This window comes from Buteo buteo, chromosome 11, assembly GCF_964188355.1.
Source record: "Buteo buteo chromosome 11, bButBut1.hap1.1, whole genome shotgun sequence".
NCBI lineage: Eukaryota > Metazoa > Chordata > Aves > Accipitriformes > Accipitridae > Buteo > Buteo buteo.
The window spans coordinates 30,033,559-30,045,845 of record NC_134181.1 but is presented as its reverse complement, the minus strand read 5'-3'; the positions used below and the strand labels follow the sequence as shown (position 1 = coordinate 30,045,845).

Genomic DNA, 12,287 nt, shown 5'->3' with positions numbered 1-12,287 from the left:
ATGAGCACACTTCTCTGAATTCTTCTCCAGCTTCTCCAGCACAGGTGCAGCCTCACAGCCCACCTTCACAAGGCCACGTCCATCTGCCCAGGGTTGCCACCACATCCCGGCTCTCAGGGGCACAAGGGGGGCTGCGAAGGAGCCCCGGCAGCGGTGCTGGCTGCTCAACACCAGGGCGGTAGGGCTGTAGGGAAGCCTTGTAACCTGAGCTTTGGTTTCTCCCAGGCTCCAGGGTGAAATTGTACCTCTCCCCCAACCACTTGGTTCTGCTGTGGACGGGGGTGGGAGCCTGTATCTGAGCCTCTATCTACCCAGCCCAGAGAGCTGGGATGATTTCCTAGAAGGCACCTGGCCTTTGCGCCTCCCACCATCTCATCTTTCAGGCAGGCTCAATTCCAGGCAGCTATTGCAGGTCTGAGAGCTTGAGGCTGAGAGTTGGGTCTGCTGTGAAGGTGTTTCCTCCATTGCACGTGGTTTTAGTGCCACTGGGTTTGTCTGCTAAGCCCCAGGGAAGGGAAGGGTCCTGCTCAAGAGGACCAAAAGCATTAACACAGGTCTAATGCTCAATGTCATCGGTTGTCCATCCAGGTGTCAGCAGAAGACACACAGAGGACGGCATATGGGAGCTTAGCCCTAAGCAGGGCTTGGCTGGAGCTCAGTTCTGAGATGTGCCCTGTGGATACACAGCCTGACCCAGTCCCTCTGGGAGAGGCACAGTGCACACAGGCACATCTCTACTGGTGAAACAGGTCTTTCTGGCACCTCCTAAAAGTGGTTTAACACATGCAGGTCTGCAGCAGGAGGGAGAACTTGTTGGAACAAGTGGTTGTCACGAGTGCCACCTCCTAAAGGGCTGCCCAGGACCCACTGTCTGGGGCCACAAAGAGGAATTAGTCACCCTTCAGGAGCTATGGGCGACCAAGGACGAGAGAGGCTGAGATCCAGTGCAAGAGGATTTCTATTCAGCTGATCTAGGAAACACGCAGCCTAATTTGAGTCTGCTGGATAACCTTGGGCAGTCGAGTTGCCTCTCCGGGCTTCGTGGTTCCTCCCTGCAAAATGGGGCTGATATTCCCCTCTTGAGTGAAATGCCTGGAGCTCTGCAGATGCAGGAACTACCACCGTGCTACCACCAAGACTTTCAGCGACATGAGTCTTCCAGGGCAGTTGAAACTATTTTTGAATCGACGTATTCTACAATTTTTCTGGCCCCTTTAATAAACCAGAGCCATCCACCCCCAGCTACCCTTCACAGACCCCTCACTAAAGGGGGCGAAGAGGTGCTGTCAGATGCAGGGTGATTACCACAGGTTTATTTTGGAGGTTAAAAACTCTGTATTTTTAGTCTGTGCCTTCTTTAGTGATGGTGATGATAACTTGAGAACATCTCTGTTCCCTGCAAGTGAATCTGCCCTTTGGCACACTGAAGTTGCACAAGGCATCTTAAGCAAACAAAGAAAAGGCCTTTAGCCATTGTTGGGAGCAATTTTACAAAGCCTCTCATTTGCATGCACCAAGCAATGTTCCTGTTGTGAAAATACTTTGCTGGCTTTGTTCCTCTTCTCCGGTACACAGTAGTTTCTTTTTTAGATTCCTGTGTGCTCCCCAAGGGCAGCATGTCCAGGTAACCAGGGATGCCCAACCGTTTACCTCATCACACCACCTTCCCCGAAAAACTAACCAGCACAACAGAGACGTTTCTGGTTTTCCTCTGCCTTTCTCGTTGCCTGTGCAAAGTTCCCTGGGCACAGACAGGGACAGCGCCGGTGCCGGACACCGATGAGGCACCGCCGGTGCACCAAACCAAGCCGTGCCAATGTGATTTGAACTTGAGCTGGGCTTGAGCCGACCCACATGGGGATGAACTTGAGCTGTGCCCAGCTGAGCCATGCCGTGCTGATCCGAACGGGACCTAGCTGAGCCCAGCTGAGCCAAACTGCGCTGCCCGAACCGAGCCCAACCAGACCCGAGCCGAGCCGAACCGAGCTGTGCCAAGCCGCTTCCATTCGGGCCGTGCTGATGCGGACAGAACCCGGCCCAGCCGTGCCGGACCCGGCCTAGCCGGGCTCCCCCCCCTCCCCGGAACCGGGCCGTGCCAAGGCGGAGCGGGGGCGGTGCGGGGGGCGGTGCGGGGCGGCCCCGGAGAACCGGGGGCCGCGCCCGCTGCCCAGCCCGGCTCAGCGCAGCATGTTGCGGACGGTGGTTCGCGTTTCTCGGCTCTGCCGCGGCCCGGCCCGGCTCGGTTCGCCCTTCTCGGCCGCCGCCGCCGCCTCCTCCGCCATCCCGGCGCCCAACCCCCGTCCCGATATCGCCTTCAACAAGGTAGGGCCGCGCCGGGGGCCGGGGCCGGCCGCGTCCCCGCGGCGGGTGAGCGCGTCCCGGCCGCTGCCCGCGGGCAGCCCCGGTTGGCGGCTGCGGTGGCTTCCCCGGGAGCGAGCTGGGCTGAGACGGGGGCCCCGGGGCTCCCCGGCTCGGCCGCGGCCCGGGGCGGGGGGGGTTGTGCTGGTCCGCCGGGGGGGGGTGGCCGGAGCTGGGGACACCCCGGTTTAAGGCAGAGCCTGGCAGGCGCCGGAGCAGCCGGACATTTGGGCCCAAAGCCTTGCGTTGGAGGAAATCGTCTTGGAAAAAATGAACGCCGGCTGCAGCAGCTGGTACGAGGGACAAGGCGTGTGTCCCGCTCCGATCGCTGGGGCTTTATCCCGATCCCCGCGGTGCAAACAACCTAAGGAGAAAACTACGCGAGGGGGCATGCGGAGGGAGGGGAAGGTGCTGGTTCGATGCTGGTTGTCTGCACAGATTAGTCGCTGTGCTCCTTGCTCAGCAGCTTGAGGAAAACATGGTCCCACCATCTGGGCGAGGTGCTGGTGGGGGGCTGGCCTTGCTCTCCCAGGCCGCCGAGCCAGTCCTTCCCAGCGGCCGCGACAAGGCCCTCGGCTGGGTTGGGTGAGTGTTCGGCAAGTTCTCGGCAAGCGCCACGATCTTTGCACTGACAGTCTTGCCACAGTCCTGAAAAAACAAATTCCCCCTTACTGAGAAAGAAAGAGTTGGTGAAGAGCTGCTGTTGGCACCTGGTTGTGTTTCACAGCGGTACATGGGGAGCCCGAAATTGCTTAATCGGGGAAGCGCTGCAAAAACTTTAGTGCTGTGTATGAAATCAACTGTATCACCCGTGCCTGAAGCGTTTTCCTGCTTCGTTCTCCTGAGCCTCCCCGTGCCCCTGTGCAGCTCCAAACAGGCTTCCAGGTCTTGCAGGGACCTACTGAGACGGGGAGCTGCTTCCAATTCACGTGCTGTTTGCTGAGATGTGAATTCTTTTTATTAACTTGAGGCTGCATCTTTTGCTGTGTGCTTTTAGGCTAAAATATCTCCTTCGTATTGGTGCAGATCTGGAGCCCACACAAGTTGGGTCCTTGTTAATTAAACAGCCTGCTAAGGTGCTAATTTCACCTAGGTCTGGCTGTAAGCATTAACACTGCTTTGCTTTATTCATTGCAGATTTTCATAAATAATGAATGGCATGATGCAGTCAGTAAGAAAACCTTCCCTTCTATCAATCCAGCAACAGGAGAAGTTATCTGCCAGGTTGCTGAGGGCGATAAGGTAAATGTTCTCTTCATGAGATTGGTTTGTTTTCCACATGAGCAGGTACACAGGGATTGCAGAGGAAGACCCTAACTCATCTCTCACCGAGGCAGCTCCGCCAGGTGCTGCGTTTGCAGTAATAAGTGTCTGACCTATACAAATACCATGTCAAGTGCTGCTTGTGTTCTTCCCTGAGTGCTGCTTTCAGCAAAAACCCTCTGGCTTTGCCTCTTACCAGTGTCAAGCTGGGACTGGGAAGGGTGGAGAGGAATAGATGTGGTGTGCAGTGGAGCCTGAGTTGGGAGGTTGGGGAGCGGTCGTGCGTGGAGGTTGCTGGGGCAAGCAGGGATGAAGGCAGGCGCCTTTGCGGTCCCGTGGGTGCTGTGCTGGCGGTGTGATCCAGAGCCATGATAGCAGAGGGGACAAAAGGTCAGGATTCACTGGAACAGCCCCTTTCTGCTGTACACATGCAGTGGGAGACCATCCCCAGCCCTAGGAAATTAAAAAAAGAAAAAGAGAAAGAGACAGTGGGGAATAGAGTCATGTAATCATCCCATGCCTCAGGCAAGGCCCTCCAGAAGTCTGTGGCAGAGCTGAGGTGGTGTTTCCCAGCAATTCTGGGTTCTTCCTACAGTCTGGAAATTTATTTGTGTTCCCCAGGGGAGGGGTGAGTGAGGGAAACCCTTTGTTGTTTGCTTGTCCGTGGTAGAGTGGATTGTCCTGGCGAGACCGTTACAGCAAGCCAGAACAGAGAACTGAGTAGAAACCAGTTAATGCCCTGACAGGACAAAATGATGGATTAGAGATATCTGATCAAGGAAAAAAGTCCTTTAGACTCTGCTGGCGAAATCAAGTCCTGAAAGAGTGTCAAAAGCACACTTCTAGAGCTTTTGCCATGCCTTGCTATAGGATGCAAATATTAACCCAGCAGATGACATTGCAGAAATAACTTGACAATATTTGCACTCCGCATAGCTGAAATAAGAGAGCGTAAGCACAGGCGGTGGTGGTGGCTGCACAGCTGTTGCACCCATCTGTTTCACTGCCACTTCTGCTCCCTCTTCCTCACGGATGCAGATTGGGTGAGAAAGCCGCAGCTGGTCCAGCACCAGCATTTGTGCTGAGGCTGTGCTGCTGTACAGCGCTGCTCAGGTTGATGCTTGTGGGGCAAGTGGCTCAGGGGCTGCAGCCCATGTGCTCCCCTGCCCTGGGACCAATGAGTGTCTTGCAGCGAGGCAGCTGTCAAGGTTGCAAGTTCCTGCCCCCAAAAAGGCTGGCACTAGCAGCCACTCGTGCCATCTGGCTGAAGGCTGTTTTCTCCTAGAGAGCAGGGAGGGCTTCAACTGTATTTTGAGAGTGAGTAGGAGCTGGTTACTCCTTTCTCACACTCTTGCCTGGACTCCTCTGCAGGCAGATGTGGACAAGGCCGTTAAGGCGGCCAAGGCAGCTTTCCAGCTGGGCTCGCCTTGGAGGAGGATGGATGCTTCTCATCGCGGGAAGCTGCTGAATCGTCTTGCTGACCTGATCGAGAGGGACCGGGCTTACCTGGCGGTGCGTATCACGCTCTGTGGCTGAGCTGTCTGCTGTGATTCCCCAGCTGCGGGGAGAGAGAGGCAGAGATGGTGGTTTGTGCCCATTGGGTGTGATGGGGACTTTAGCCACAGCTAAAGCTGTGAAAGAGAGCTAAAAAGGATGGAGAAGTAGTTTTGGGAAGCTGAAAGCAAAAACGCCAACAGGCAGAACAGATCCAAACTGCAAACCGAGATTCAAATCTAAATCTATATGCGTGACTCTCCCCACCTCGCTCTTCAGGCAATGTCATTGTGTTTTGTAGGCGCTGGAGACTCTGGATAATGGCAAACCGTACTCCATCTCCTACCTGGTGGATTTGGACATGGTAGTCAAATGTCTCAGGTAGGCGTGGAGGGAATGGTGACAGTGCAGTAACTCTTCATGCTTCATGCTTGTGCTCAGCTGGCCCGTGGTAGCCGAACCTCTGCAGGTGCAGAGAGCAGATGCCTCTGATTCAAGTGTTGTGGGTGACAGGGCTGGATCTGACCTGTTGGTTTCATTCGGCCCATAGCAGGGTGTCAGACACCCTGTTTTCCTTTAATTTTATTTTTTGCTAAGAATGAGGCTGTAATTCCTGTGACTTTCCAAAGGATTTTTGTTACATCTATGTTTCTCTCTTGCTATATACAGGACTCACACTACTGGAGGTGATCTGTGTTACAGCACGGGAATGACAGAATTTATATTATGCAAAGTGCTGGCAAAGGCAGGAGAGACAAATGTTTGTATTTACTGTCTATTGTTAAAATCACCTGTTTGGGAAATATTTGTATTGGTATGTGTTTTATGAAGTAACTGAAGAAGGGAGGCAAGCAAATAGCTGGAGGAAGTGTGTCTTGTTTTCTATTGACGGGAGACTTGTTATTTTAAATTCAGTGACCAAAACTTTATTGTTGTTAGATACTTTGCAGGCTGGTCTGATAAATTCCATGGCAAAACCATCCCGTTAGACGGAGACTTCTTCTGTTACACAAGACATGAGCCAGTGGGAGTTTGCGGGCAGATAATCCCGGTGAGTAAAAATATATCAGTAGTTCCTGTAGCATTTCAAGAATGCAGTGTTACCATGAAGAGTTGTCTTAAAATGCAAGTTATTAGCTGCTGTTAACAACTGCTTCCTTCCAGTGGTAAAGAAAGTTATGCTTGCACCAGCTGGGAGGGCTGGTGCTTTGCTCTGGCAGTATAGAACTACCTGATTTCATGGGCTCTGGGTAAGATTTACTTTGTATCTGCTGATTTAAAAAAAAAAAAAAAAAGAATTTAAACCCCTTTGTAGGAGTTATCTGGCTCAGAACGACAATTAAGTTTAAACTACTACCTAGCATTAAAACCAAAATTCTGTGTGATGAGGAAATACAGAGCTAGCATGCAAAATTTAGCTTTATGTACGTGATCTTATCTTGGTAACTGGTAGCAAGCGTAGCAAGGTGGTTTGTCAACAACAAAGCCATATTTATACACTGATCTGTGGATAGTGTTACCTCTTTATAGGAGTAGCCAGATTCTGATTGTTGCGTACTGTATTTGCATGTTTTTCATATCTGCATTGAGCAAGAACTGAATATAAATACCTCACCAGTCTGCGTGTGCTGCCCTGTCATTACAAACAAGCTTTCTTTCAAAATGCCTCAAAAGATGGTTTAATGGCTGAAGTGACAGTAAAGATTAATTCAAAAAAAAGTTAGGGTTTTGCAGTGGTACTGAGAGGCCTCACACTTCAGAGTACAGTTTTCCTGGATAAGCAGAAGGCAGCGTTTGAAAAGGAGCCAAATGTTGAAGAGCAGCTAGGGAAAGATCAAAGACTGCTTCTGTAGGTGCTGCAGCTGATTTGAATGAAGCTCACTGGTTACTTACTGATTAATTGGAAACTTTCAAGTTCAGACCAGCAAATACCTCCTTGTTTTTCAGTGGAACTTCCCACTGTTGATGCAAGCATGGAAACTGGGGCCTGCCCTGGCGACTGGGAATGTGGTTGTGATGAAAGTGGCGGAGCAAACCCCCCTGAGTGCTCTCTATGTAGCTAACCTGATCAAAGAGGTGAGCGAAAAGGCTGGGTTTGCATCGGCTGTCTCACTGTCACTGCTGGAGCACAGTGTGGTACAGCCAAACTGGTGAGCTGTGGAGGGCAAGTGACAGGAACAGAGAAGGGCTGTCTGATCTGAAGAAAGGCTGGATTGTCTTGGGTATCTTAGCATTTGATTTGGCAAAAAAACCCCTTGTTCCTTACAAATGCTTATGCAGAGGACATAAATCTTGATTAGGGAAGGACTCTTTGAGGTTCAGTTAAATGAACTATAGGGTGATTAGAAAGCTAACATACATAGCTCCAAACTATGCTTAGGATGTGGGGTGGGTAGAGGAGTTGTCCTGGTTATTGCAAACTGTACCTTAAAACTAAAGACCTGGGAAATTAAAGTGAAATAGAAAAGGCTCTGTTCTTCGTGGGAGGCCTACTGAAGCATTAATAACAGATGAGGGTAGGTGAAATCCTTGATGATAGGAAATATCAGGAATAACATTGCTCTCTCCTGCTGTGAACCGGCAGGCTGGATTCCCACCAGGTGTGGTGAACATCATCCCTGGCTATGGGCCCACTGCAGGGGCTGCCATCTCTTCTCACATGGATGTAGATAAAGTGGCCTTCACTGGCTCCACAGAGGTAAGGGAGTACCTTAACTTTTAAGCTCTTGGGATATAGAGAATATCTCATTGCTGTTATACCTTTTCTATATAAATACTGGAGGTGCCTTGCCTTCTACACTTTTTAAAAAACACAGCTGACTTCAGGATGTGACATTTACTTTTACGTTACATAAGATTCTTCTTAGGTGCCTTCTCTAGAATACTTACTATTGTTTCCCTTGAGCTGCTTCCTACTAGAGGTGAAACTCTGGGCAGACTTCAGTTGTTCCCTTAAAGCCCTGACAATGAAGGGATTATTATTAAACTGCTGACTGAGATCTAAAACAAGCCGCCCTGCCAGGTGTTGCTATATGTAGGATTTAATTCCTAATACCTGTTCTTTTCATGATGCAGGTTGGGCATCTGATCCAGAAGGCTGCAGCAGAGAGTAACCTAAAGAGGGTGACACTGGAGCTTGGAGGAAAGAGTCCAAATATAATCATGTCTGATGCAGACAGTAAGCACCTGCTAGCGTAATATTCGATCTGTACCTTTTACACTGGCTTTCTGCAAGCAGAGCTGGAGGGGAAAGGAAACCTCTCCTGTGTTGTATGAGTCTCCAGCTCTGACACCACCTGGCTGTTCTCACCCAGTGAAGTCTCCTTGCCTCCTGCCGTAGCTGCCGTATTTGTGTATCAGCACCTCTTCACTCCCACTTCTTTCTCAGTGCTGTGAAGAAGTTCAGTTATCAACAAAGGAGAATTGTTTCAGTATCTTCCTTCAGTCTTAGTTCCATTTTTGGTTTCATTTCTTTCTCTTTCTCTTAGTTCGTACCACTCTCTTCTAGTCTTAGGAAGTTCTATTTCCCTCATCGCTTGCATATAGACTCATTTTTGGTCTTGATGAGCCAACACACATGCTTTTATATGGCAGTAAGGAAGGAAATTCTTCTAGATCTAAAATAACTTGTCCTTAATACCTGATAATTTCAAATGAGAACTGTAATCTGCCTCAGATTAGATTTTTTTCTCTAGTATAGGGTGCTTTAATAGTCCCTCATACTAATTAAATATGTATGGAACTTCTGCCCTACCAAAGCATGGAAAATGCCTGTCAACAGAAAGGACTTTGTATCACTGATACTCTAGCAGTCTGCATGATAGTCCTTCAGAAGAAGTCACTTACTGACTCTGGTTGGTTTTATCTGCTTATTTGTTTTCTCTCCTCTCCCCAATCTTAGTGGACTGGGCTGTGGATCAAGCCCATTTTGCCCTCTTCTTCAACCAAGGGCAGTGCTGCTGTGCTGGATCCCGAACATATGTCCAGGAAGATATATATCATGAGTTTGTGGAGAGGAGTGTTGAGAAGGCCAAGTCCAGGGTGGTTGGAAACCCATTTGACTTTAAAACCGAACAGGGGCCTCAGGTAAGAGCAGGAAATGTCCTGAACTGTTATCTCATGAAATAGTCCCAGTCTTGAGTCATTGTGCATTAGTAGATTAGAATGAAATGTATCCTTTGGTCTCTTGATTAATCTGCTTTGAACTGTGCCCATTATCTCCTTGCTTGTGCAGGAGGGAGAAGTTAATTAATCATTCTGGTGATTCCAAAACCTCCACTCGATGCTGGCATTTAAAAATTATCATCTCCCTTTGAAGCTGGCTTGGCAGTCTGTTGAAATGAGGAATTGCTAGAGCACAGTCGCATGCACAGCAGGTTGTAGTCAAATCTTTTTTTACCCCCAGTAAAGGTGAAGCTGATCTGTCTCTCCTCATGGCTCTTAGGTAGATGAAGAGCAGTTTAAGAAGATCCTTGGTTACATTAGTACTGGAAAGCGTGAAGGAGCCAAACTGCTGTGTGGTGGCAACCCCGCTGCAGACAGAGGCTATTTCATCCAGCCAACTGTCTTTGGTGATGTGCAGGACAACATGACGATTGCCAGAGAGGAGGTGAGACCTGCAGTGCCTTTCTGTCTGTCAGCTTCTCACTTCTCCATCATTTTGCCCTCTCTGATGCAAAAAACCACAGGTCTACAAGCACTGGACGTTCATGAACTGCAAAACTTGACGCTTCTTAGAAAGTTACCACATTAAACTTCCCTCCAGATTACATCCTGGGCTTTTCGTAATACGGGAAGTGATACTTTGAATTTGTTGTCCTGTGTGACTTCCACCATACGTACATACCTAACTCCAGCATCAACTGCAGCCTCACCCATGATCAATTTACACAGATTTTCACATGCTGTGTTTGGATTTTGCAGATATTTGGGCCAGTCATGCAGATTCTGAAATTCAAAACAATTGAGGAAGTCATTGAGAGAGCAAATGACTCCAAGTACGGCCTAGCAGCAGCAGTTTTTACAAAGGATCTTGACAAAGCAAACTATGTGTCACACGGCCTGCGAGCTGGAACAGTTTGGTGAGCCTCGACACCTCCTTCTCCCTAAACTGCTAGAAGCTTTCTTGTGTGCTGTCATTTCTCATTAAGCTTGCTCTTCGATAGCCTGTCTCTAGTTTGGATCCAACTTTACATGTACTTCACTGAACGTAATGTCAGACCTTCAGTTGTAATGCTAACTGTTGGTAAAATTTAGGTACATTAAGCTTCCGTGCTCCCACTGTGCATTAAGGAATGGGTTGGGGGAAAAGAAATCCAGAACTGCAGCTGGCAATGACAACAACTGCTGCAGGGCTCTGAGTGACAGCAGTGATTAGATCACCGAGCACGTCTGTGCTGTCTTGGCTGCTGCAGTGGATGTTTCTCTGTGTCCAGAGGCTGCGCTGAAGACTATGCCAAAGTCAGTGCTTCAACACCAGTTTACTGTTCTAGCATGAGATTTTGGAGATCAGTATCTCGCTATCTTTTTTTGATGGTACTGAGTGAACAAGTAGGTGCTTTTGACATCTGTCCTCTGAAGGAGGTGTGGGTGGCAACCTGGATGTTTGGTCCTGTGATAATGAGAGATGTGAATTGATTTCATGATGTTCTGTTTCCTGGTTCATGAGGATAAGGTTTCAGTATTGATTAACTCTGTTGGCTGAGAGAACTGACAAAGAGAGAAATCCTGCCTAGAAATTCAGTCGTCCCCCTGTTGTAAACACCTGACATGTCCCTTTGCTGCAAAAGGCCTCTTCCATTAAGCAGTTCTGAAACTACAGGTGCTTAATTCTTGGTTTCCCTTTCAGGATAAACTGTTATGACGTGTTTGGTGCACAAGCTCCATTTGGTGGCTACAAAGCTTCTGGGAATGGGCGAGAGCTGGGAGAATATGGTCTGGAGGCATATGTAGAGGTGAAAAATGTGAGTATCCCTGTATCCATGGACTTCCCAACCCTCTGCCATAGCTCCAAATTGTATTTGTGCCTGTTGATATAGGCTGGCCTGAAAGTTGCAATTCTTCTTGCTAATGCTTGAAACAAAATCGGAGCTGCACTTCTGAAGTGACTGCAGACACAACTCCATGTAACAGAAAGTGTTTTAAACTGCTGAGGAAAACAAGGATATGTGACCTAACAGATTACCAATGGCCTGCACCACTTGGCACTGTTTAGCTGTTTCTGACTGTAAAGAATGCAAGTGTATAGACTTCTCTGTGAGTTTATTTTGTGAACAGAAAGAGCATATGCTGGGGGTGCATGCCTGTTGGGCAGAAGCTTCTGCAGGTACAAACTGGCAGATGAACAGTGGCACTCATCACTCAAGAGGGGGAATCTGAGCAGTGACCACTAGTACTTAATGCCACTCTGATATGGCCTCAGGTCCATGCGCGACACCGAGGTTCCTGGTGTTAGGCAATCCCGTCACCGCAGGCTGAGTAATTTCCTCTAAGACAAGGCAGAAGGGCTATCACACTGTCTGCTTGCAGCTGCAACGTCTAAAGGGTGACAGAGCTCTTGGGCAGAGGTGGTTAGCCCAAGTTACAAGTGCGTAATGATTGAGGGCCTCCAGCTTGTGACTGATTTTGTACAAGAGCTCCAGGTAAGAACAAACAACTGTGCCTGCTCCCACCTCTCAAGGAGAAGTGGCATCTCTGGAGAGATGCTGTGACCCCAGCCTTTGAGTTTCCCCCTCTCTTTGAGCCTTCCAGATGGGTCTCCAGACCAAGGTGATTCCAGTCACTGCCTGCTGACTGGGATGTGCTGTCCTCTGGTTCTGGTTCTCTTCTGCAGGATGCTGCTGCCTCTTGGGCTTCAAGTGAATATAACTGAACACTGTCTCCAGGAAAATAACTTGTGACTTTTCTTTTTTTTTCTAGGTGACAATCAAAATTCCACAGAAAAACTCCTAAAGGACAGCAGCCTCTCCATGCATTTGGAAACACCTATGCAGCTTCATGAGATACGAAGCAAGGAAACCTCTTCTTAACACACACAAAACTTAGATGGAAAATACGTAACTCTGCGTTAAGAAATGTCTCTTTAGAAGGTGCCTGAATGACCTTTTGTTAAAAGATGTTACTTGGCTTTATCTTTTTAAAATACCAAATACAGTCAATTGAGTACTAATGCA

General features: G+C 49.0%; 1 protein-coding gene across 1 annotated transcript; it reads left to right on the top strand.

The window, feature by feature from the left end:
- Positions 1–2,134: 2,134 nt before the first annotated feature.
- On the top strand, positions 2,135–12,287 carry ALDH2 (aldehyde dehydrogenase 2 family member). Its single transcript, XM_075041232.1, has 13 exons — positions 2,135–2,322; positions 3,496–3,600; positions 4,993–5,133; positions 5,417–5,496; positions 6,055–6,166; positions 7,063–7,191; positions 7,700–7,813; positions 8,191–8,293; positions 9,017–9,201; positions 9,560–9,724; positions 10,039–10,196; positions 10,964–11,078; positions 12,034–12,287. Exons 1-13 carry the CDS (start codon positions 2,188–2,190, stop codon positions 12,064–12,066), a joined length of 1,575 nt encoding a protein of 524 aa, XP_074897333.1. The 5' UTR covers positions 2,135–2,187; the 3' UTR covers positions 12,067–12,287.